General features: G+C 41.2%; 1 protein-coding gene across 1 annotated transcript in view; it reads right to left on the reverse strand.

Moving 5' to 3' along the window:
• Window positions 1–23,602, reverse strand: part of angpt2b (angiopoietin 2b) — a 246,509-nt gene that overhangs the window by 103,715 nt on the left and 119,192 nt on the right. The window contains exons 5-6 of the mRNA XM_072548528.1: window positions 16,564–16,796; window positions 8,543–8,664 (exon numbers count right to left, since the gene is read on the reverse strand). Coding sequence (XP_072404629.1) covers window positions 8,543–8,664; window positions 16,564–16,796 — 355 coding nt within the window. The remainder of the gene's footprint in view (window positions 1–8,542; window positions 8,665–16,563; window positions 16,797–23,602) is intronic.

Consider the following 23,602-nt stretch of genomic DNA (forward strand, 5'->3'; position numbering starts at 1 on the left):
ACCTCTGGAATTCAGTTCTTTTGTCCATGTTTGAACCAAGACTGTAATGAGACCAGGAACTGAATGACCTTGTCGAAACCCAAACTGGGCGTCACCGAGCAGACTGTTTCTGAGCAGTGCTGCTCGATAGGATTGTAGATGACCCTTTCCATCACTTCACTGATGATGGAGAATAGACTGTTTGGTCAGGAATTGAACAGGTTGGATTTGTCCTGCTTTTTGTGTCCAGGACATACCTGGGCAGTTTTTCACATGTCGAGTAGATGCCAGTGTTGTAACTGTACTGGAAGAGCTTGGGTAGTGGAGCTGCAAGTTCTGGAACAGACACCTTCAGTACTATTGCTGGAATGTTATCAGGGCCTTTGCATTATCCAGTACCTCCAGCCGTTTCATGATATCACATGGAGTGAATCAAATTGGCTGGAGACTGGCACCTGTGATGCTGGGGACCACTGGAGGAGCCTAAGATGGATCATCCACTCAACACTTCTGACTGAAGATTGGTGCAAATGCATCAGCCTTATCTTTTGCATTGATGTCCTGGGCTCCTCCATCATTGAGGATGGGGATATTTGTGGCTCCTCCCCCAGTGAGCTGTTTAATTGTCCGCCACCATTCACGATTGGATGTGGAAGGCTTGCAGAGCCTAGATCGGATCTGTTGGTAGTGGGATCGCCTAGCTCTGTCTATCACTTGTTTATGTCGCTTGGCACAGAAGTAGTCCTGCTTGGTAGCTTCACCAGATTGACACCTCATTTTTAGGTCTGCCTGATGCTGTTCCTGGCATGCCCACCTGCACTCTCGATTCAACCAGATTAATCCTGTGGCTTGATGGTAATGGTTGAGTGGGGGATATGCCAGGCCATAAGGTTGCAGATCATGCTGGAGTATAGTTCTGCTGCTGTTGATGGCCCACAGTGCCTCATGGATACCCAGTCTTGAGTTGCTAGATTAGTTTGAAGTCTGTCCCATTCAGCAGGGTGATAGTGCCACACAGCACAATGGAGGTTATTCCCAATGAAGGCGGGACTTTATCTCCACAAGGACAGTGAGGTGGTCACTTTTATCTATACTGTCATGGACAGATGCTCCCGCAGCTGGCAGATTAGTAAGAATGAGTCAAGTGTGTTCCTTTCTCGTGTTGGTTCCTTCACCATCTGCCGTAGACCCAGTCTAGAAGCTATATCCTTTAGGACCCAATCAGCTCGATCAGTAATGCTGCTGCCGAGTCATTCTTGGTGGTGGACATTGAAATTCCCTCACCCAGACTACATTTTGCACCCTTGCCTCAGTGCTTCTTCCAAGTGTTGTTCTACATGCAGGAGTACTGATTCTTCAGCCGAAGGAGAATGGTATGTGGTAACCATTAACTGATTTCCTTGCCCATGCTTAATCTGAAGTCATGAGACTTCATAGGGTCCAGAGTCGATGTTAAGGACTCCCAGGTCAACTCTCTCCTGACTGTATGCCACTGTGCTGCCACCTCTGCTGGGTCTGTCTTGCCGGTGGGATGGCAGATTTCCTTACCTAAAAGACATTAGTGAACTAGATGGGATTTTCCGACAATCAACAATGGTTTCATGGCCAACAGTCAACTCTTAATTCCAGATATTTTGCTGTGATCTCCAGCACTTTTTGTCAGATATATTAGTTGTTCTATGTCAGGATAGCACTGCTTCCTTGTCCCAGAAAGCAGCTATCTATCTTTTATTTAATAATGTGACTTGAACAACACAGGCAGTGGCCTGTGACAATGTCAGTGCTGGCAAATTATGGTAAGTCTTCACACCATCACTGAAAGTTACACAGTGTGAATGAGTTCCTTGGTTTTAAGCACCAAACATATTTCAGCCAAATGTCCTTTGGTAATTTAAGCAGGGCAATGTTACACTCAAGTATTCAAGAATTCCATAATGTAAGTCATAAAACAAAACTCTTTAGAAGATTAGTCTACACTCCACTTTGAAATGTGGAAGCTACTAAAATTAGAAATATTGATCTGTGCTGAACAGATTTATGTTTAATGTATGATAATACCTATTAGGAGTATAGATAAAATTAATACTTTACATGCATTATATAGAAAGTTTCCTGGCTTAGGGATGACTGTATAAAGCGTTCCTCTCATACTTCAAGTGATTCCTATGATCAATGTGGTGCAGAAATCGGAAAATAATGGACGTTCAGCATGAGCCTGTGACAGTAGCGTATGACCGACTACAGAGTCTGAATTCACACCAGTGTGAAAACCACCCCAACAATGGTTTGAAGCTGACACTAGCTCAGAAGCACTGCTGTGCAAACGCAGCTGGAAAAAAAGCCCCTGCTTTGTTGCCAGGCAACCAACTTTTATCTTTTTGGTCGAAGACCATTCATAGTTACACCAGTATCTTGTGCATCGTGAGGCTGATGACTCTGCTCTGTAGGTGTTTCCATGGTTAAAGCTCCTGATTTCAGAGTAACTCGGCAAATCTAATTTTAGAATTGGGTGTGCAGAGGTGTTAGCTTACAGATGTTAAACTCAATGCTGAACTAATAAATGGCTTAAAAATCTTGTAGCATTTTGGACTGATCCTCAAAGCATTAGGTTTATGCTTGAAGCCTTGAAAAGAAGATTGATTCAATTACATTGCTCCTCAGTACAAAAACAGAAACAATTTTGGTTCAATTGCTTCTCAGCAACACTTTCCTCTCATCTTGTAATCTTCCACCCCTCCTGTTTCCCAATTTTGTTCTGTATAGTCAGTTTATAGAGATCTTTTATAAGATATCCATTGTTTGGTGGTACTCTTTCTTCAGTCTCTGTATGCTTCAGACCACCTCCAGATGAAAAACCAGTAGCCTTGTTTCTGCTAACACTACTCTGTGTAATGGGGGGTAATGGAAGCTGATCTCATTTTAATTTTCCCATTGCTTCAGTAAATTTGAACTGGCCCAGAACTCTGCTTCACAGACGTCCTACCTCACACAACTCTATGCTTGCTGACCTATGCTAGTTCGTAGTTTGGCAGTCCCATGATTTTAAATTTCTTATCCTTGTCTTCAAATTCCTTCATAGCCTCGCCGTCTCCCTATCCCTATTGCTTCCTCTATTCCCTCAGTTCCCCACGTCCGTAACTCTGGGATTCCTTCTCGATCCCCTTTTTCTTCACTTTCAAAACATTTCCTAAAATCTATACCTTTGACCAAGCTGATTTTCACCAAATATCTCCTTCTGTGGCTGATGTCAAACTTCAGTTTTAATAATTTTGAGAGAAATGTGAGCATTTTATAACTTGTTATCTATTTTGTTGTATAAGTTGTGGACTCCTTTCTGTTTGTATTTGTATGAGTTCCTGATTGATGAAAAACTAATTCTAAATGTATGCTTCAAATATTTGGCCTTTATAATTTGAGTCAAATGAAGTCAGCTGCAACATGAATTGAAAATACTCATGGCAATTGGGAAGTAAACAGATTCCCAGAGCTTTGTTAACTAGTTGGCAATGAAGGTATGTGGTAAATGTATAGATCAATGGAATTTGGTACGAGGATTAAGTGAGTATAAGTGGTAAGTGATGAACTGTTTTGAGGATGTCCTGTTCACAGCTCCAGGATTGATTACAACTGGTATAGTTTAATCCTCATTCGTTTAGCCGAACTGGTCCTCACCCTTAACAATTTCTCCTTTGAATCCTCCCACTTCCTCCAGACCAAAGGCGTAGCCATGGGCACACGTATGGGCCCCAGCTATGCCTGTCTCTTTGTTGGCTATGTAGAACAGTTGATCTTCCGTAATTACACCGGCACCACTCCCCACCTCTTCCTCCGCTACATTGATGACTGCATTGGCGCCATCTCGTGCTCCCGCGAGGAGGTTGAGCAATTCATCAACTTCACCAACACATTCCACCCTGACCTTAAATTTACCTGGACTATCTCTGACACCTCGCTCCCCTTCCTGGACCTCTCCATCTCCATTAGTGACGACCGACTTGACACTGACATTTTTTACAAACCCACTGACTCCCATAGCTACCTGGATTACACCTCTTCCCACCCTATCTCTTGCAAAAATGCCATCCCGTATTCCCAATTTCTCCGCCTCCGCCGTATCTGCTCCCAGGAGGACCAGTTCCACCATAGGACACACCAGATGGCCTCCTTCTTTAGAGATCGTAATTTCCCTTCCCACGTGGTTAAAGATGCCCTCCAACGCATCTCGTCCACATCCCACACCTCCGCCCTCAGACCCCACCCCTCCAATCGTAACAAGGACAGAACGCCCCTGGTGCTCACCTTCCACCCTACAAACCTTCGCATCAACCAAATCATCCACCGACATTTCCGCCACCTCCAAAAAGACCCCACCACCAGAGATATATTTCCCTCCCCACCCCTTTCCACCTTCCGCAAAGACCGTTCCCTCCGTGACTACCTGGTCAGGTCCACACCCCCCTACGACCCACCCTCCCATTCTGGCACTTTCCCCTGCCACCGCAGGAACTGTAAAACCTGTGCCCACACCTCCTCCCTCACCTCTATCCAAGGCCCTAAAGGAGCCTTCCACATCCATCAAAGTTTCACCTGCACATCCACCAATATCATTTATTGTATCCGTTGCTCCCGATGTGGTCTCCTCTACACTGGGGAGACTGGGCGCCTCCGAGCAGAGCGCTTTAGGGAACATCTCCGAGACACCCGCACCAATCAACCAAACCGCCCCGTGGCCCAACATTTCAACTCCCCCTCCCACTCTGCTGAGGACATGGAGGTCCTGGGCCTCCTTCACCGCCGCTCCCTCACCACCAGACGCCTGGAGGAAGAACGCCTCATCTTCCGCCTCGGAACACTTCAACCCCAGGGCATCAATGTGGACTTCAACAGCTTCCTTAGTTCCCCTTCCCCCACCTCATCCTAGTTTCAAACTTTCAGCTCAGTTACTGTCTCCTTGACTTGTCCGACCTGCCTATCTTCTTTTCCACCTATCCATTCCACCCTCTCCTCCTTGACCTATCACCTTCATCTCCTCCCCCACTCACCCATTGTACTCTATGCTACTCTCTCCCCACCCCCACCCTCCTCTAGCTTATCTCTCCATGCTTCAGGCTCACTGCCTTTATTCCTGATGAAGGGCTTTTGCCCGAAACGTCGATTTCGCTGCTCATTGGATGCTGCCTGAACTGCTGTGCTCATCCAGCACCACTAATCCATAGTTTAATCAAAGTCAGGCAATAAATTCAGAAGACATTGGGAGCCCCAGCTACAGGCAATAAATGAAGACAATGAAAAGAAGTTCAGTACACAATGTTTGAAGATGATAGAAGGAGAAAAAGAAGTTCAGAAATCACACAGAGCCATTTGTGGTCATTAATGGGATGGAAGAACTAACCCAGCTTTGATATCAACCACCTTTCATCCTTCATTCAGAATAAGTTTTCTTGCTTAGTAAATTCTCTTAGTGCCACAACAACATCCTGTCAAAAGTTATTGGCTGATCGCTGAATCTCTCACAATTCCAATGGAACATCTTTTGGATATTTTAATATGTTAAAACTGCGATATAATTGTAGCTGGTTGATACATCTTACAGTACCCATTCAGAATGGGAAAAAAAATCTATGAAAAAACTTTCTCTATGCAGAGAACAAAACTTTTATGCCATTCTTGTGTATTTTGTGGGATGTAAGCATTACTGGTGAGGTTTTCATTTGTGTCCATTGCAAAGTACTCTTGGACTGGCTGACACGCAAAGTCATTTCAGAGGCCAGTCAAGGGTAATTGTATTGCTGCGAATCTGTTTGCAGGCCAGTCAATGTAAGGATGGCAGATTTCCTTCACTAAAAGGTGTTAGTGAATCAGATGATTTATTACAGTGATCCGTGATAGCCTGATCATCTGGATTATTAATCAGTTGACATCACCAAAATCTACCATCTGCCCAAATCAATGAAGGTGAGTGCAAAATAAACAGATATGGAGATGTGAGAAAATGAGGTTAGGAGATTTTCACGCAGTAGTCTGTAGATAAATAGACTCCATTCAGCCCGAAGTGTATTCAGGCTTCAAAGTTTCTCTTACGTCAATTTTGATACTGAGTTTCTCCAGTTACAAAATGTTCTATTGATAGGTCAAGTAGCCAATTAAAAGCTTTTTTCAGTAGCTCAAGAATATAATTGCTATTATCACTGGGAATGATTACCAAAAGACTAAGAGATTTCTAACATCCATTCACAATAATAAAAACAATGCTGACATAAACAACTAGTCTTCATATAGTTGTTCCCAATGAAACATACAATTAGGTTCTCAGAAGCATTTCAACACTTCTTTAATTGGCTACCTGAGTTATCACTACCTTTGAATGATTTTAACAGAAAAAGCTTTAACTGGTTAAAATTAGTAATCCACCTTCACCAAAGTAGCTATTAATATTTTCTTCCAGTATAGAACACCCACAACATGCAGCTCATTACACTTTTTAAAAAGAAAGAATAGCTTGAATTCACAAATACTCTACATAAAACATCATTGTCAAATAAATAGGCAAAATGGGAGAGGACTCACTTCTAATTATATTGGATTATGAAACTCTGATGAGGAGTCTTTTTTTCGAATAAAGTGAATTGCTCTTTATAACATTTTGTATCAATCATAAGGGCTAAAGTGATATTAGTGATGCAATGATCTGTTAACTTGGCACCAGAGGAGGTCTGATTTAGGCAAATATGCATCGATGGCTGGAAGGTTCCTTGATCTGAGTAAAGTAAATGAATTACTCATCTAACAATTTATACATAAGATCTTCCTATTCATATCACTCATCATTTTTCCCATGGCTTTCAAACAGCAAAAGTCCTCACTTATTTAACCTCTTACTTTAGAATTACATTGTCACTGCTGATACTTATCGTAAAATTATAGAACCCTACAGTGTGGAAAGATGCCATTTGGCCCATTGAGTCTGCAATGACCCTTCAAAGGATATCCCCTTATGAACCACTACTCGTACCATTATCACTACTCCTGGTTCTAATCCAATATTTGCCTATGGACATTGAAAACTGTCCAAAATTGTGCCAGTGCAAACATTGTGAGTGGCAACTTGATGTACCATGCATATCAGAACTGAATGCAATGTTTTAATGTAATAAGAGTTTGCAGTTGTGTGCTTTTGACACTACATTGCTTAGATTGTTTGTTATTAACAATAACCATTATGGACACTTCTCATTAGGGAGGGGAGATGACAAGTACTGGACTACTTCAATACATTTTTGATAACTGAAAGTTATGAAAACTGGTTGTGAATGATAATCAAAATCTCTTAATTCTGGCAATGATGTGTACTATAATAAAACAAAAAGTGAAAAATAAATGATATGACACAAAATTTATTTGTACAGTTTGGCTAACTCTTAATATATTCCCAATAAGGCAATGCCTTGATCTGTTTAGAAAATTAAGCCTGTAACATTCTGAAGTTCAGCATTACAATAATGCACAGTCTGTTACAGTATCAGTTATGGTGGATGCATTGATTATTGTCAATGGTGGCTGGTGCAGTATTGAAGCTACCTTCCACATAATTTTAATAAATGGTAACAAAAACAGCATTTGCAAAGCTCTCAAAGATGCCCCAAGGTTACATTATTGCAGTATCCTTTCCTGCTCATTGATTTTCTTAGTCCTGCACTGGCCTCTGGAAAAATAAAATACTTTTTATTCAGAATTGTGGATCTAATAGCAGCCCAGAACACATACAAAGTTTTTAAAAAATATGATTTCTATTTTTGTACTTAGTTTCTCTTCATAATCTTGCTGGACATCCAGCATTGACGAACTGAGATGACATAACTGAAAAAAATCTATTATTTCTACCCTTGTGTCAGACATTCTAGAACAATTCTCTAAGTTTACCTCCCATTCTCCAACATATCTACAATATACTTTGAATGAAATGAGATCTATTGTGAAGAAGCAGAGACACAAGCTCATGAGCCAATACTCTAGTACTCCAACAAAATTTTGAATAGATCATCAAGGCACACTCTCCATGTCAATATTGGCACAGAAAAAATACCCTCATTCCTTCAGTATTAGGAAATATCGAGCATAAAAGATAAGTTGTCACTATTTTGAATTTCAGTAGAGAGGTTAAAGAAAGAAAGAAATTGGATTTATGTAATGCTTCTCAGCCTCTCAGGAATCACAAAGTGCTCTGCAGGGAAATCTATATTTCTGAAGTATAGTCACGATTCTAACAGAAAAAAGTCTCCTGGTTTTCTGGTCAATATTTATCCAATAATCAAAATCTCTGGGGTCGGGTGAACTAGTTACTTATTCCATTGTGGTTTGGAGACTGAGCACAGTTTTCCTGACATCACACCTCATCAGTAATTCACTAGTTGTTAAGCATCTTGTCATAGCGTGAGATTATGAATTGTGCTACCGAAATTGAAGATGTAGAAACAAAGATTTTAAAAGATATTGTAAAATCAAAAGAGCAAAATGATTTTAGAAACAGAACTTATTAAGGAAGCTGAGACTTGTTTTACCTTACCTTCACTGTTTCTGTTGTGTTGATGATATTTAGAGTATAGACTCCACTTGTCATAAATCCTGATTTGTACACTTCAGCACAGTCTTTAAATGCAACTTGATCTTTGGCAGTCCGTGGAATTTCTATGATATAGAACAATAGAGGTCCTCAGTTTATTTGATCCAATTAAAAACAAAAACTACAGGACTTCACAGTTTTAATGCCACTTATTGCATCTTAAAGAAAGGGATTTAATCAGACTCGTTTTACTCAGGAGAAAGGAGTGACAGAGGGCCTGTTACTTTTAGATTGCTTATAATCTAAAACAAGGGAGGAACATTACCTTCTACTCTCCCTAGTTTATTCCTCATGGTTGGTTTGCAAAAAGGCCACATCAGTGAAAAGTGGCCAGAAGATGGACCAAGTGCCCAGAAGTGTCATTTTCTTCAGTTTTTTAGATTAAACAACATCTGGAAGCTCTTTCAACACCAGAATAGATAAAATTGCAGAAATAGGTTCACCTCCCAACAGGGCAGCAACCTAACATATGAGCAATCATTTATTTATCAAAATAAACAATAACAATAAGAATTCTGACAAGGTTGCTGTATGTTTATTATCACTTGGGACTACCATCGCTGATGCTCACAAATGGCACATTTGACACAGGATTTAAATATTAATTACTGCCCAAGAGTCCAGTGGGGAATCACCCGTATGGTGCCTCGAGGCAGCTCACAGCTGTTTGTATCTGACACTCTTGTTTAATTTTGCACTGCTGATCACATTGCAGAGGAGGGAAAAAGACAGTGATAAAAAATAATTACTACATTTGCATCTTTCACTTCTTTTCATAAAAATCTCTTTGAAGGCTGGAAATGTTCAGCTCCAGTGCTTTTTGCATTTATTGTCTAAGTGACCTCATTTACATATTTATGAACATTGTTTATAACTTTAAAATATGCAAAATCCATTTCGATCTGTTTATTTCTGTGCACGGGTCTGCCTTGCACAGAATGAAGGACAAATCATGTTATCAGCATAATGGATCGTATCAATATTGTGCATTGCACCATTAGTCAAATCAAGAACCCTGCAACAGACTGAATGGGGGTCAGGTGAGCACAATACCATCAGCAGGTGAGAACTGTTTTTGAATATCTCTCAACAGTCAACGTTTTAGGCATAAGGGACAGGTTGCCTTAATATATTCTTATTAATGATTCATTGTCCCCTCGTGGTATTCAGGGTCATTGCTCGTGAAGGCACGTAATTCTCAGGATTCCCACTCATCATCTCTCACATCCTCATCCCAATTGATTGTCAGGCCAACTTCCAGCAGCTTCCCTCAACCTATTTAAATTTCAAAAGCCAACAAACCCTAAGTTTGCTTGGGAAGGAATTTTTATTGTTGGCACTATTTTTTTTGTTACCAGATATAGCATCCACTGTTTTCCAGCAATTGAGAGAGTGGCCTATGTCGACTCACCTGAGACTTTTCGCTTGCACCCTCTCCAGAGCCCAGTGGAAATTTGGACATATTTTGAAGTAGTATTTATTGGTTACGACTTATTTATTGGCATCAACTTACATAAGCACAGGTACAAAAACAGTTAAAAATTTTTAAAAAACAAATTCAAAATTAATTAAATAAAACAAGGATGGAGAGTCAGGTGATGGATTGTTTCTGCATGATGTGGGAGTTGGTGGACACCATTGTGGTTCTGAGTAACCATATTTGTAGGAAATGTTGGTTGCTGGATGAACTCTGGCTCAAAGTCATTAAGCTGGAGTCTGAGCTTCAAACATTGCGACATATCCGGGAGGGGGAAAGCTATCCAAACACTGTGTTTCAAGAAGCGAAAGTGGGTGCTGCAGAAGCTGGAGATCAAAGTCAAAATTAGAATGGTACGGGAAAGAAGGAAAGAAGGGCTTTTGACTGAAATGTCGATTTTCCTGCTCCTTGGATGCTGTCTGACCTGCTGTGCTTTTCCAGCATCACTCTAATCTTGACCATGTTTCAGGAGACAGTCACACCCCTTAGACTAACTAACTTGAATTCGGCCAGGGGTCAGGGATAGAAGGGTTGTGGCTGTAAGTCAGGCAGGTAGAGGAATCCAGGAGGTAGATAGATCCAGGAGGTAGAGGGATCCAGGAGATAGAGTTGCAGGAGCCTCAGCAACCACGATGGTGTCCACCAGCTCCCACATCATGCAGAAACAATCCATCACCTGACCTTCCATCCTTGTTTCATTTAATTAGTTTTGAATTTGTCTTTATCCAACAGGTTCATGAGTTTTGCTCCCTGTGTGGATTGGAATAGGGACTGCAGGGAGGATGAGCTGACTGACCTCAGCATTGTGTGCTGGGAGCCATTCAAGTGGCGTGAGAGAAATGTTGTTGTAATTGATGATAGTATAATCAGAGGCACTGACACTATTCTTTTTGGCCAGGATTGAAAGTCACGAAGGTTGTGTTGCCTGCTTGGTGCTCAGGTTCGGGTTATTTTATCTGGGGTGCAGAGGAACTTGGAGTGGGAGGGTAAACATTCAGTGATCGTGGTCCACGTAGCTACCACTGACATAGATAAAACTAGGGCAGAGGTTCTGTGAAGGGAGTATGAACACCTCGAAGCTAAATTAAAAAGCAGAAGCAAAAAGGCAATAATCTTTGGATTACTACCTGTGCTACAAGCTAATAGGCACAGGATCAATAAGATTAAGCAGGTAAATGGGTGGCTCAAAGTTTGATGTGGGAGAAATAGGTTTGAATTCATGGGACATTGGCACCAGTACTAGGGAAGAAGGGACCTGTGCCAATGGGAAAGTCTTCATCTGAATCCTGCTGGGACCAGAGTCCTCACGAATCACATAATTAGGGCTGGAGACAGGGCTTTAAACTATAAGGGTGAGGGGAGGGTTTAGTTATAGGGGAAATTAGCAAACCTGAATTAAAGGAGGAGATAAGAGTGCAGAACTCAGGAGAGGTTATTAAAATCTGCAACACAGACACAAATAGGACAGAGTGTACAGAATGGGAGAGCAATCAAACTTCAAACACATTGGACCAAAGAATGACAATGAGACAAGGGGCAGTTAATACAGGACTGAAATTGATATATCTGAATGCATGTAGTATAAGGAATGAGGGAAGTGAGATCGTGACGCAGATTGAAATTGGAAGGTATGACATGGTGGGTATCACGGAGACGTGGTTGCAACAGGACCAGGATTAGGGACTGAATATTCACGGGTATACATCCTATCAAAAAGGTAGGCAGGTGGGCAAGGGGGTGAGGTTGCCTAACTAGCAAGAAATAAAATTAAATCAATAGTAAGTTCAGATGGTATAGAATCTGTGTAGGTATAATTGAGGAACCGCTAAGTTGAAAAAAAACATAGTTAGAGCTATGTACAGGCCTCCAAACAGCAGTCAGAAGCTAGGGCACAAGATACACCTGGAGATAGAAAAGATGTGTTGGAAAGGAAAAGTTACAGTGATTATGGGGGATTTCAATATGCAGGTGGACTTCGAAAAGCAGGTTGGCAGGCAATACTGGATTTAGTGTTATGCAATGAGGCAGACTTGATAAGGAAGCTGAAGGTGACAGAACCCTGAGGAGACAGTGATCATAATATAAGTGAATTTATTCTGCAATTTGAGAGAGAAAAGATAGAATTCAAGGCAATGGTATTATAGCTGAATAAAGGCAACTACAGAGGCATGAGGGAGGAGCTGGGTAGAATTGACCAGCAGAGGAGTCTAGCAAGAAAGACAGTGGAATAGCAATGGCAGGAGTTTCTGGGATAGTTCAGGAGACACAGCAGAGATTCATCCTGAGGAAAAAGAAGCATGGTACAGGGAGGATGAGGCAACCACAGATGACTAGCAAAGTCAGGGATAGCATAAAAGCAAAACAGAAAGCATATAATGTGGCGATAGGCAATGGAAAACCAGAGGATAAAAAAGCTTACAAAGACCAACAGAGGACAACAAGTAAAAGGAGGGAGAAGATTAAATCTGTGGATAAGCGAGCCAGTAGTATAAAGGAAGTCTAAAAGTTTCTGTAGATATATAAAGGGCAAAAGAGGGGCAAAATTGGACATTGGGCCACTGGGAAATGATGCTGGAGAAACAGAAGTAGGGAACAAGGAAATGGCTGTGGAACTGAATAATTACTTATCAGCCTTCACGGTGGAAGACATGACTAATATCCCAAAAGTTCAAGACAGTGAATGGGCAGAGCTGAGTATGGTGGCCATCATCAAGGAGATGGTTCAAAAAAACTGAATGGTCTGAAGGTGGATAAATCATCTGGACCAGATGGACTACACCCCAGAATTCTAAGGGAGATAGCTGAAGAGATGGTGGAGGCATTAGTGGTGATCTTTCAGGTGATCTTTTAGAATCAGGAAGGGTCCTAGAGGACTGAAAATTGCTAACATGACATCCCTTTTCAAAAGGAAGCAAGGCAAAAGACTGAAAATTACAGATTGATTGTTCTAACCTCGGTTATAGCTAAGCTCTTGAAATCCATTGTGAAGAATAAGACTTCTGAATACAGAGGAACCTTCATTATCCACCATTCGATTAACTTAATTTCAGATTATCCGAACAAGATCGCAAGGTCCCAATGCGTGGCTAATTATGTTATCCGGCATCGATTAACTGGCATTCGATTAACCGAACAAAGTACTCTCTGCCCGTGTCCTTCAGATAATCGAGGTTCCTCTGTACCTAGAAGTGTACGGTAAAATATGGCAGAGTCAGCAAGGTTTCATCAAAGGGAGGTCATGCCTGACAACTCTTCTATAATTCTTTGAGGAAGTAATGAGCAGAGTAGATCAAGGAAAGCCAATGGATGTTATCTACATGGACTTTAAGAAAGCCTTTGACAGGGTGCTGTACAGGAAGCTATTGAGTAAGATAAGGGCCCATGGTGTTAGAGGTAAGGTGCTAGCATGGATAGAAGCCTAGGTGATAGGCAGAAAGCAGAGAGTGAGGATAAAAGGACCATTCTCAGGATGGCAGCCAGTGACAAGGAATATTCCACAAGGTTCAATGTTGGGATCATAACTTTTCACTTTATACATTAGCCATCTAGATGAAGGAACTGAGGACACTCTGGCTAAGTTTTCAGATGATACAAAGATAGATAGAGGGACAGGTAGTATTGAGGATTTGGATAGGTTAGGAGAGTGGGCAAAGAAGTGGCAGTTGGAGTACAATGTGGGAAATTGTGAGGTCATGTATTTTGTTAGGAAGCGTAGAGGCATGGACCTTTTTCAAAAAGGGAAGAAAATTCAGATGTCTGAAGTGCAAAGAGTCTTGGGAGTTCTAGTTCAGGATTCTGTCAAGTTAAACTTGCAGGTTTAGTCAGTAGTTAAGAAGGCAAATGCAAAGAGGACTTGAATATAAAAGAAGGGATATACTTCTGAGGTTCTGGTCAGACCATATTTGGAATAGTGCATGCAGTTTTGGGCCCAATATCTCAGGAAGAATATATTGGCCCTGGAGTGGGTTCATAGGAGGTTCATGAGAATGGTCCCAGGAATGAAAAGCTTAATATCTGAGGAATATTTGACGACTTTGGGTTTGTACTCAATGGAGTTTAGAGGATATGGGGAAATCGAATTGAAGCCTACAGAATACTGAATGGTCTAGACAGAGTGGAGATTGGGAAGATGTTTCCATCGGTAGAAGAGACTAGTACCTGAGGGCACAGCCTTAGAGTAAAGAGAAAACCTTCTAGAAAAGAGATAAGGAGAAACTTTTTCAGCCAGAGAGTGGGGAATCTATGGATTTCATTGCCACAGAAGGCTGTGGAAGCCAGGTCATTGAGTATATTTAAGACTGAGGTATATGGGTCATTGAGTATGAAGAGGATCATGGGTTACAGGGAGAATGCCGGAGGATGGGGTTGAGAAACTTCTCAGCCATGATTGAATGGCAGAGCAGACTCAATGGGCTGAATGGCCTAATTTCTGTTCTTATGTTTCACGGTTTTATGTTCTTATAGTACTGACTTTGGAAGAGTTGATCAGAAGCAACAGGACTGATCAAGCTGCTTAGGAACACAAGAATGGCCCATTCAGTCCATCAAGCCTGTCCCGCCATCAATATGATTGTGGTGGATTGTACATTTCAATGCCTTTTACTCAAACCATCCACAAAACCTTAAACACCACTGGTAATCAGAAAACTATCAATCTCTACCTCAAACATTCTCAAGGACTGATCTTCTGGAACCATCTGTGGTAGATAATTCCAAAGATTAACAACTGTCTGAGTAAAAATAAAACCTCCTCATCTTGGACCTATGTGGCATCATCCTTATTTGAGTTACTTCTCCAACTAGGTGAAACCCCTTACCTGCATCTATCCTGTTTATCCCTTTATATACTTTGTAACGTTCAATGAGATCACTTCTTAATCTTTATAACAGGCCCAGTTTGCCCAATCTCTCTTCATAGAACAATCCCACTATTCTGGGAACAAGTCTTCCGAACCTTTGTGGATGCCCTCTATGACTATAATTTTTCCTGAGATAAGGAGACCAAAACTGTGCACAATACTTCAGGTGTAGTCCAACCAAGCTTCTGTACAATTGAAGTAGTACTCCATTACTCATGTACTCAAATCTTCTTGATACTCAACACAAGAAAATGGGACAATTTACTTAAGTCATCGGTTCGGGAGCCTTATCGTTATGTAGATAGTGATTTGACAAGTTTTCATTAGGCAATCACAAACAAGGCAATAATTTCATCAGAACAGATACCATCCAAATGCTCAAGAAGGTCTCAGTTCAATCTATAATCTTTGCTGAGACAAAGCTCTCAAGAAAGGACATACAATTGGCTTTCACACTCCTACATGGACGATGCACAATACCTGTCTGTGAGATATTGAAAACACAATGAATATTTTCTGAAACAGTCATAAACAACTTATAAAGTGAATGCTTGTTTCTCTTTCCACAGATGCTGCCAAACCTGCTGAATATTTCCAGCATTTTCTGATAACAGTTCAGAATTCCAACATCTGCAATATTTTACTTTCATTTGTATGAAATCATTATTGTTAATTATTGGTATGGAGAAGTAAAATTCTTTGATATACCCCAGTAAAATTCATTAATTGGTCAGTTTTATTTATATTTCCAATTTTTTGAGCTGTTTCAAAGAAGGATTGAAGTCAGTAGAGAGAAATATAATGTTATGTAATTAAACACTGTATGGAGGTCACAGTTCTAGAGTTCTTGTCAAGAGTATTTGTCAAAGAGGAGTGTCTGCAGAGATGATCCGGCCAGACTTGGGGAATGGAGATGCAGAAATAGCAAGATGTTCTTGAGTTTGCTTTCTTACTCTCAGCAGAGGTTTATTTCAGGAAACTAATCAATTCTTACTCTATGAAGAGTATCTCAGTGTCTCATCCTGTTGGCCTCTGATTGAATATATCAACACGCATCATAAGGATTCTATCTTCAGTGTTGGGACACAAGCCCTGATCAAATATGAAAGTCATAGGACAATATATTGTCTTATTCACTTCTCAGAAGTGCTCCTGTATGCAGTGTTGTTACCTTGCTTTTTCTAAGCTGTAATATGTCCTCTGTTGCCTTCAATAGTGATGGCAGAGCAACCCTGTCTATGGATCACCCAAGGGGGAGGTTAAACATTCTTCATTATTTTAAATTTCATGAGATCTGGCCATGCAATCAGTCTCATCAGAGTGCAGAGATGGGCTATATGTCCTGCTGTAACTTGTCTCAACAATCAGCATGGTTTAACCCACTGTATAGCTAAAATCCTTATCCAGCTCAGTTAATGGCTTTTGGACCAGCTGAACATCAGACAAAGTACAGGTCTTGACCCGTAAGGAGTCTTCAATCTTTATTTTGCTTGGGTAATGAGAGTAGGGGGATCAGAAATTGTGGCGAAAACCAACTCATGTCCCCCCATGATTCTGTTCTTAGGCACAAGAAGACATCGGCATATCAGTCAGCAGGCATGAAATTTCAGCATGATCGTTACACTAACCGTTGCCATGGGAAACTATATTCAGCAGGTTGTGAACAGTCTCCATTAATAAAAGCTGCTGGCTCTGTAGGATACTGTTGTTCTGTGTGGCTACATTCAGCTGCTTCTCCAGCTGCCTGATAAGTGTACTCTGCTTCACCAACAGGTCCTGCATCTCCAGCTTCTCTGCTTTTATTGACTGAAGCTCAGCTTCATGTTTACCTTCCATTTCCAAGACTTTCTTCTCTAGAAAGCTGAAAGACAAGATGTCACGTTCAATATCAATGTGCTTTCTTTTTACTGAATAAAGGTTAGTATATTGTACAGGTGCATTCTGCGAGAGATGGATGCAGATGTTAGACCGATAATTCATGAGAAAAGATTTTTTATAATTCCTAGAAGTGTTCAAAATTCGAGAACTTTATTTGTCACATTTTGCCAGCAGTCATGACAACAGGTGTATTTCAGGATGGTATAAGATTTCCAGTTCTGAGACAATTTGCAAACTTGAGGGTTAAAAGCCTCCACACTCCCAGCACCAGATTTTCTTAATACTTTGATCATGTTACATGCAAATTTGAGATTAGTTTGTGTTCTATGTTGTGGATTCAACATATTGACTCAAAAATGATAAAAGCAAGTTATGTCCTCAGGCAGGTCTGTGAGATGTTTATCATAGGAAAGGAAATAGATCAATTCTGGGTCAGGAGTCTGACAACCGGGTCATTTCCAGGTCCTGATGACGCATTTTATGGTTGTCAGTCATTTACCTCACTGAGAAAGCGGGTTGGGATCAAGCCATGCTATTTCCAGAATTTCCACAACAGTTACAGATTTTAAAATGTACACAGAATTCCCCAGTTTGCTGGGTTTTTGGATCCAGTTTGACTAAAAGCATGGACCACATTTCTGTGTTTAACAAAAATTACGAGTTTTTACATTTAGATGTGAGCTACAGGTAAACAATTATGAACCATTAGCATATAGCCGATTATTCAAAACCTTAATGCCCTGCTAAACTCTCACTTAAACACAGACACAGTCAGAACAAAAAAATTGGCTGGTTTGGATGAAGGAAAACTGTGAAAGCCATTCAATAGTCACCGTTCACAGGATCTGCTGAGATAGTTCTTGGGCTGCTCAGAATGTTGTTCCTTAGCTTTCCTTTCTCTGGATATTTTCAATGATTTCCAAGAGGTAAAGCAAGATCAGTTCACATAATGGCAAATGTCACTGATTTATTAATTAAAAGTCATGGCATTGAGCGATGACTGAAGGAAAAATAAACTGGTTTTCTTCAGGCTTAAAGGAGCTTTTCCTGCAGAGAGAGCTCCTGAGCTGGTGAGGATCTTACTATTTTGTTCACAGACCCATGCTGTTGAGCTACCTGAGAACCAATCATATTTTGTTGGCAGGCAGAAGGCATTTGTCACTGGTCGACAGAAAAACCAGCCAGTTGTTGCCAACCCAAGCACCATTTGTACACAACCCGTCAGCTCCAACAAATCTGAGTTGTAATTGATGGAGGAGGCAGCACTAAGAATTGTGGGAGCACCATTGTGTTAGGGTTTGGGAGATGGCAAGATATGAGGCAGTGAAGAATAGGATTATTTGCTAACTCAGTTTAGATCTGATGAGCAAGAAGGTCTCTTGTGTGATTCTCGCAGTGGCTATATGACTGGTTTCATCTATGAGATTGGTTCTGATAAGGTATCTACTAAAGAACTGAGCAGATGCAAGCTTCCTGCTGAGTAGGAGAAACATGGAAATAGGTGAGGGATTGCAAAGGGAAAAAAGATGTTACATCACCACTTTCACATTATTTCAAAGAGTCAGTAGGGAGGTACCACTGACACACAGAATCATAACTGAGGTGTACCATACATTCATTGCTTAACCGCAAATCGCGAGTTATATTAACAGCATCTTCCAAACCTGCACCACCAACAGGAACAAAGAGAATAGATGCATGGGTATCCCAGAAACTGCACGCTCCCCTCCAAATCATATACTATCTTGAGGTTGAACTATACCATTCATTATTGCTGGTTCAATAGGCAGGAATTCCCTTCCTTAGAATACTGCGGAAAAACTTGCATCCCAAAGACTGCAGCAGCTCAAGAAGACAATGCCTCCTCAAGGTCAATTAAGGATAGGCAATAGCAAACAAGGCCCAGTTACACGAACAACTGGAAATACGAGGTGAATTGTCAGGATAAAGGTTAAGGAAACACAGAGCAGTCTCTGATTTATTAATGGAAAGCAAGTATCTGAACATTGTGGCCACTGCAGTAGAGGTTGCCAGTAGTGTGAATGTTGGTAGTTAAACAGTTAATTTTATGTTTCTTCACTTTGTAGATTGATAGAAATCCTTTCAGCTGTGAATCCTTCCAGAAGTGGCTGACTGTCAGTACTCAGAGTGAGAGATAGTCTTTTCCTTGCTCTTTACCGGCCACGCAGGGCTCTTCAAATGGCTCATCTCAGTGCTGTGATTCTCAAAGCACAATACTGTTGTACACACACTAGGACATCACACACTAGGCAACTAACACACACAGACCAGGGTTGAAGCTCAAGTTTAACTCCTGTCTCTACATATTCCTGAAGGGAGGAAACATAAAAATATCTCTCAGCCAAACTGCTGTCCACTGTTACTATCATGTGCACAGCCTGAGATAACCCAGGAGATTATAAATTGAATTTGTAGTTCATTTTCTCCCTATGAAGCTTCTCTGATGTGTCATCAGGTATGAAGTTCCAGTCTCTCTCTCTCTCTCTCTCTCATACACTCTCTCTCTCAGCTGCTAGCTAATTTATTGCTGACACCAACTGTTGGGTATATGCCCCTTTTCTTCAGAAAAAAAACAATGTTGCAATTCAAGTTCAGTCAGATCACTACTGATCCAGGTTTATGATCTGGGGTTATGACTATGTGTGTCAGGGTATTTGGGGACAATTAATAATGACACTGGAGATGAGGAATTTGATGAATAGTGAATAAGTCCAGAGATCTCTGCACTTGCACTCACCCATCCTAAAATGGATCTAATTCCTGCCCTCTGGAAAAGGCATCCATAACTTCCCTGATGCCTTGCAGAGTTGCTGAAAGCACAATGCCATTCAGGTCTCCAGCTGATCCCTGGATCAACCTAAATAGTAATTCAGGGTGATCTTCACCACTGTGAGTCATGAACTGCCATGGGAATCATGAAGCATCAGTTTATTCTAGATCAAAACATACTTGTCCAGGATAAGCTTCCTGGATAGGCGTTGTCTCATATAGCATCTGTTCATCTGCAGATTGCTGACTTGTGGGTAAAACATGCAGGACGTTTTCAGTAACACCTTCTTCCCTTTGCAATCCCTCACCTATTTCCATGTTTCTCCTACTCAGCAGGAAGCTTGCATCTGCTAATGTCTCTCTGTACTACTCTGTCTGATGTCAGAGTAAACCAATCCCAATTCACCTCGCTCAGCCATTATTAATTAATTAACTAATTCATTCATTCATTCATTCATTCACCAGGATTTCCCTTAGTGACCTTTCCAAATGATGCCAGCAGGTTCATGAGACTTTCAGGATCCCACTATTCAATGTTCACAAATAAAACCTGCTCACTACTGGTGATGACAAATCTGTGCCACTGGTTAAGAAGCTCAGCAGCATTCTCCAAGTCAGAAACAAGCTGATCTATGCACCTACTCAACATCACAACTCGCTTCTGTACCTATGACAGTTACACATTGTCACATCCCAGGCACTACATGTTTCACTTGCCTATCAATTGAAAATTTGAGCTGCTCCTCCCAGGCTTGTTGTTGCGAGTTTAATTATAAGCACAAGAAGCAAGCATTTGTGCCCAGCTCCTCTGTCACATTCCAATCACTCAATATCTGTCTAACCCTATTCCTTTAGGAAATTGCCTTGTGCTGTGGAGGTATTGGGGTGCAGTAATCCCTCTGGCAAGGCGATTTTCAATGCATGCTAGTTTCCATCTCACCCCCCCACAACATATGAGATTTCAAAGCCACGTTAAGTCTAAAGCGAGAGATCATCTAATTTAAGATGAGGTGAATTTTGACTTGACTGAATGACGAAGGCGAGAGCATACCCTGTGCTTGTGTTGTGCCGAGTTACAATCATGTTGTCCAGGAAGTAAACGTTAGTGTTTGCAAAATGACAGAAAAGAAAACAAGACAGTTTATCACTGCCATCTAAACGATGTTATCCAGCTGCAGAGCAATAACTTCCTACTGGTGTTCTTCTTTGTAAAATGAACATGCAAGCATCATTTAAACAAAGGAGGTCTCAAGGAGCAAACAAAAAAAACATCAGCAGTTTTTCATTACAATAAATTCATTTCAAAGAGACACTAGAATCATGCAACCCAGGCTGAAGCAAGTACTGAATCAACCAACTTCTTTCGTGCAGTCAAGTCGCATATACTCCAAACACTTTAATTATCAATTCAGTGAAGCACTTGAAGCAGTCACTAAGAATTCCCAGAAATATTATGGTTGTATATGGGGTCTAGAGCAGTGAGATGAATCCATCATTTATTTCTTGAATTAAAATACCTCAAGAGCCACAGTTCTTGATGCAGTGAACTGCTCTGAACAATGTTTTCTCATTTGGAAAGGCAAAGGCTTCTTAAATAATCAGCCAGCCAAGAACAGATTCTGTTGAATAGGAAGGATATATAAATCATGATTGGGATAGGAATATGGGAACAGGTGCAGGCCATTCAGCCATCATGTCTCTTCTGTCATTTCATGAGAAAGTTCGATCTATTAGAGTCATAGAGTCATAGAGATGTACAGCACGGTAACAGACCTTTCAGTCCATTCTGACCAGCTATCCCAACCCAATCTAGCCAGCACCCAGCCCATATCCCTCCAAACCCTCCTTATTCATATACTCATCCTGATGCCTTTTAAATGTTGCAACTGTACCAGCCTCCACCACTTCCTCTGGCAGCCCATTCCATACACGTACCACTCTCTGTGTGAAAAAGTTGCCCCTTAGTTCTCTTTTATATCTTTCCTCTATCACCCTAAACCTATGCCCTCTAGTTCTGGACTCCCTCATCCCAGGGAAAAGACCTTGTCTATTTACCCTAATCATGTCCCTCATGATTTTATAAACCTCTATAAGGTCACCTCTCAGTCTCCGATGCACCAGGGAAAACAGTCCCAGCCTATTCAACCTCTTCCAATAGATCAAATCCTCCAACCCTGGCAACATCCTTGCAATTTTTTTCTGAACCCTTTCAAGTTTCACAACATTGTTCCAATAGGAAGGAGACCAGAATTGCATGCAATATTCCAAAAGTGGCCTAACCACTGTCCCGTACCTCACAAATCCTGTACTCAATACTCTGACAAATAAAGGAAAGCTTACCAAATGCCTTCTGCACTATCCTATCTACCTGTGACTCTACTTTCAAAGACCTATGAACCTGCACTCCAAGGTGTCTTTGTTCAGTAACATTCTCTAGGACCATACTATTAAGTGTCTAAGTCCTGCTAAGATTTGCTTTCCCAAAATGCAGCACCTCGCATTTACCTAAATTAAACTCCATCTACTGCTTCTCAGCCCATTGGCCCATCTGATCAAGATCCTGTTGTAATCTGAGATAAACTCCTTCGCTTTCCACAACACCACCAATTTTGGTGTTATTGGCAAACCTACGAACTATACATCTTATGCTCACATCCAAATCATTTATGTAAATGACCAAAAGTAGTGGATCCAGCACCGATCCTTGTGGCACTCCACTGACCACAGGGCTCCAGTCTGAAAAACAACCCTCCACCACCACCCTCTGTCTTCTACCTTTGAGCCAGTTCTGTATCCAACTGGCTAGTTCTTCCTGTATTCCATGAGATCTAACCTTGTTAACCAGTCTCCCATGGGGAACCTTGCCGAACACCTTACTGAAGTCCATACAAATAATTTCTACCACTCTGCCCTCATCAATCCTCTTTGTCACTTCTTCAAAAAACTCAATCACTCAGTGAGACATGATTTCCCACGCACAAAGCCATGTTGACTATCAATAATCAGTCCTTGCCTTTCCAAATACATGTACATCGGGTCCCTCAGGATTCCCTCCAACAACTTGCCCACCACCGATATCAGGCTCACTGGTCTATAGTTCCCTGGCTTGTCCTTACCACCCTTCTTAAACAGTGGCATCACGTTAGCCAACCTCCAGTCTTCCAGCACCTCACCTGTGATTATCAATGATACAAGGGGCCCAGCAGTCACTTCCCTAGTTTCCCACAGAGTTCTCGGGTACACCTGATCAGGTTCAGAGGATTTATCCACTTTTATGTGTTTCAAGACATCCAGCAGTTCCTTCTCTGTAATATGGATATTTTTCAAGATGTCACCACCTATATTCTATATCTTCCATGCCCTTTTCCACAGTAAACACTGATGCAAAATACCTGTCTAGTATCTCCCCCAGCTCCTGCGGCTTCACACAAAGGCGGTCTTGCTGATCTTTGAGGGGCCCTATTCTCTCCCTAGTTACCCTTTTGTCCTTAATGTATTTGTAAACATTCTTTGGATGCTCCTTAACTCTATTTTCCAAAGCCATCACATATCCCCTTTCTGCCGTCCTGATTTCCATCTTAAGTATGCTCCTATTGCCTTTATACGCTAAGGATTCACTTGATCTATCCTATCTATACCTGCTCCTCAACACCATTTACTGTTCTTTAATTCTTATGCTTAATACTATATCAAACAAAATATTATTGATCTCAGTCTTGAAAGTTACAATGAACCAAGCATTCAACGATGTTGGGGAGAAGAGGTCTCACATTTATGTTTCCCCACTGTTGTGATAGAATCTTCTGTAACTGCATGGAACGGACTCCACTGGGTGGAGTGATAAGTCTTCTCATTGTTATGGATCTGAGGTGGAACTGGGGTTGGAGAGTAGTCGGCACTACCTTTCAGACATTGTGCATTTGTCACTCAGCCTGTCTCACTGTATTGTGAATATTTCTACTTCTCTGTATTTTTCATTGCGGCCTAAAATAGGGAATG

The sequence above is a fragment of the Chiloscyllium punctatum genome, chromosome 27 (genome assembly GCF_047496795.1).
Source record: "Chiloscyllium punctatum isolate Juve2018m chromosome 27, sChiPun1.3, whole genome shotgun sequence".
Classification (NCBI taxonomy): domain Eukaryota; kingdom Metazoa; phylum Chordata; class Chondrichthyes; order Orectolobiformes; family Hemiscylliidae; genus Chiloscyllium; species Chiloscyllium punctatum.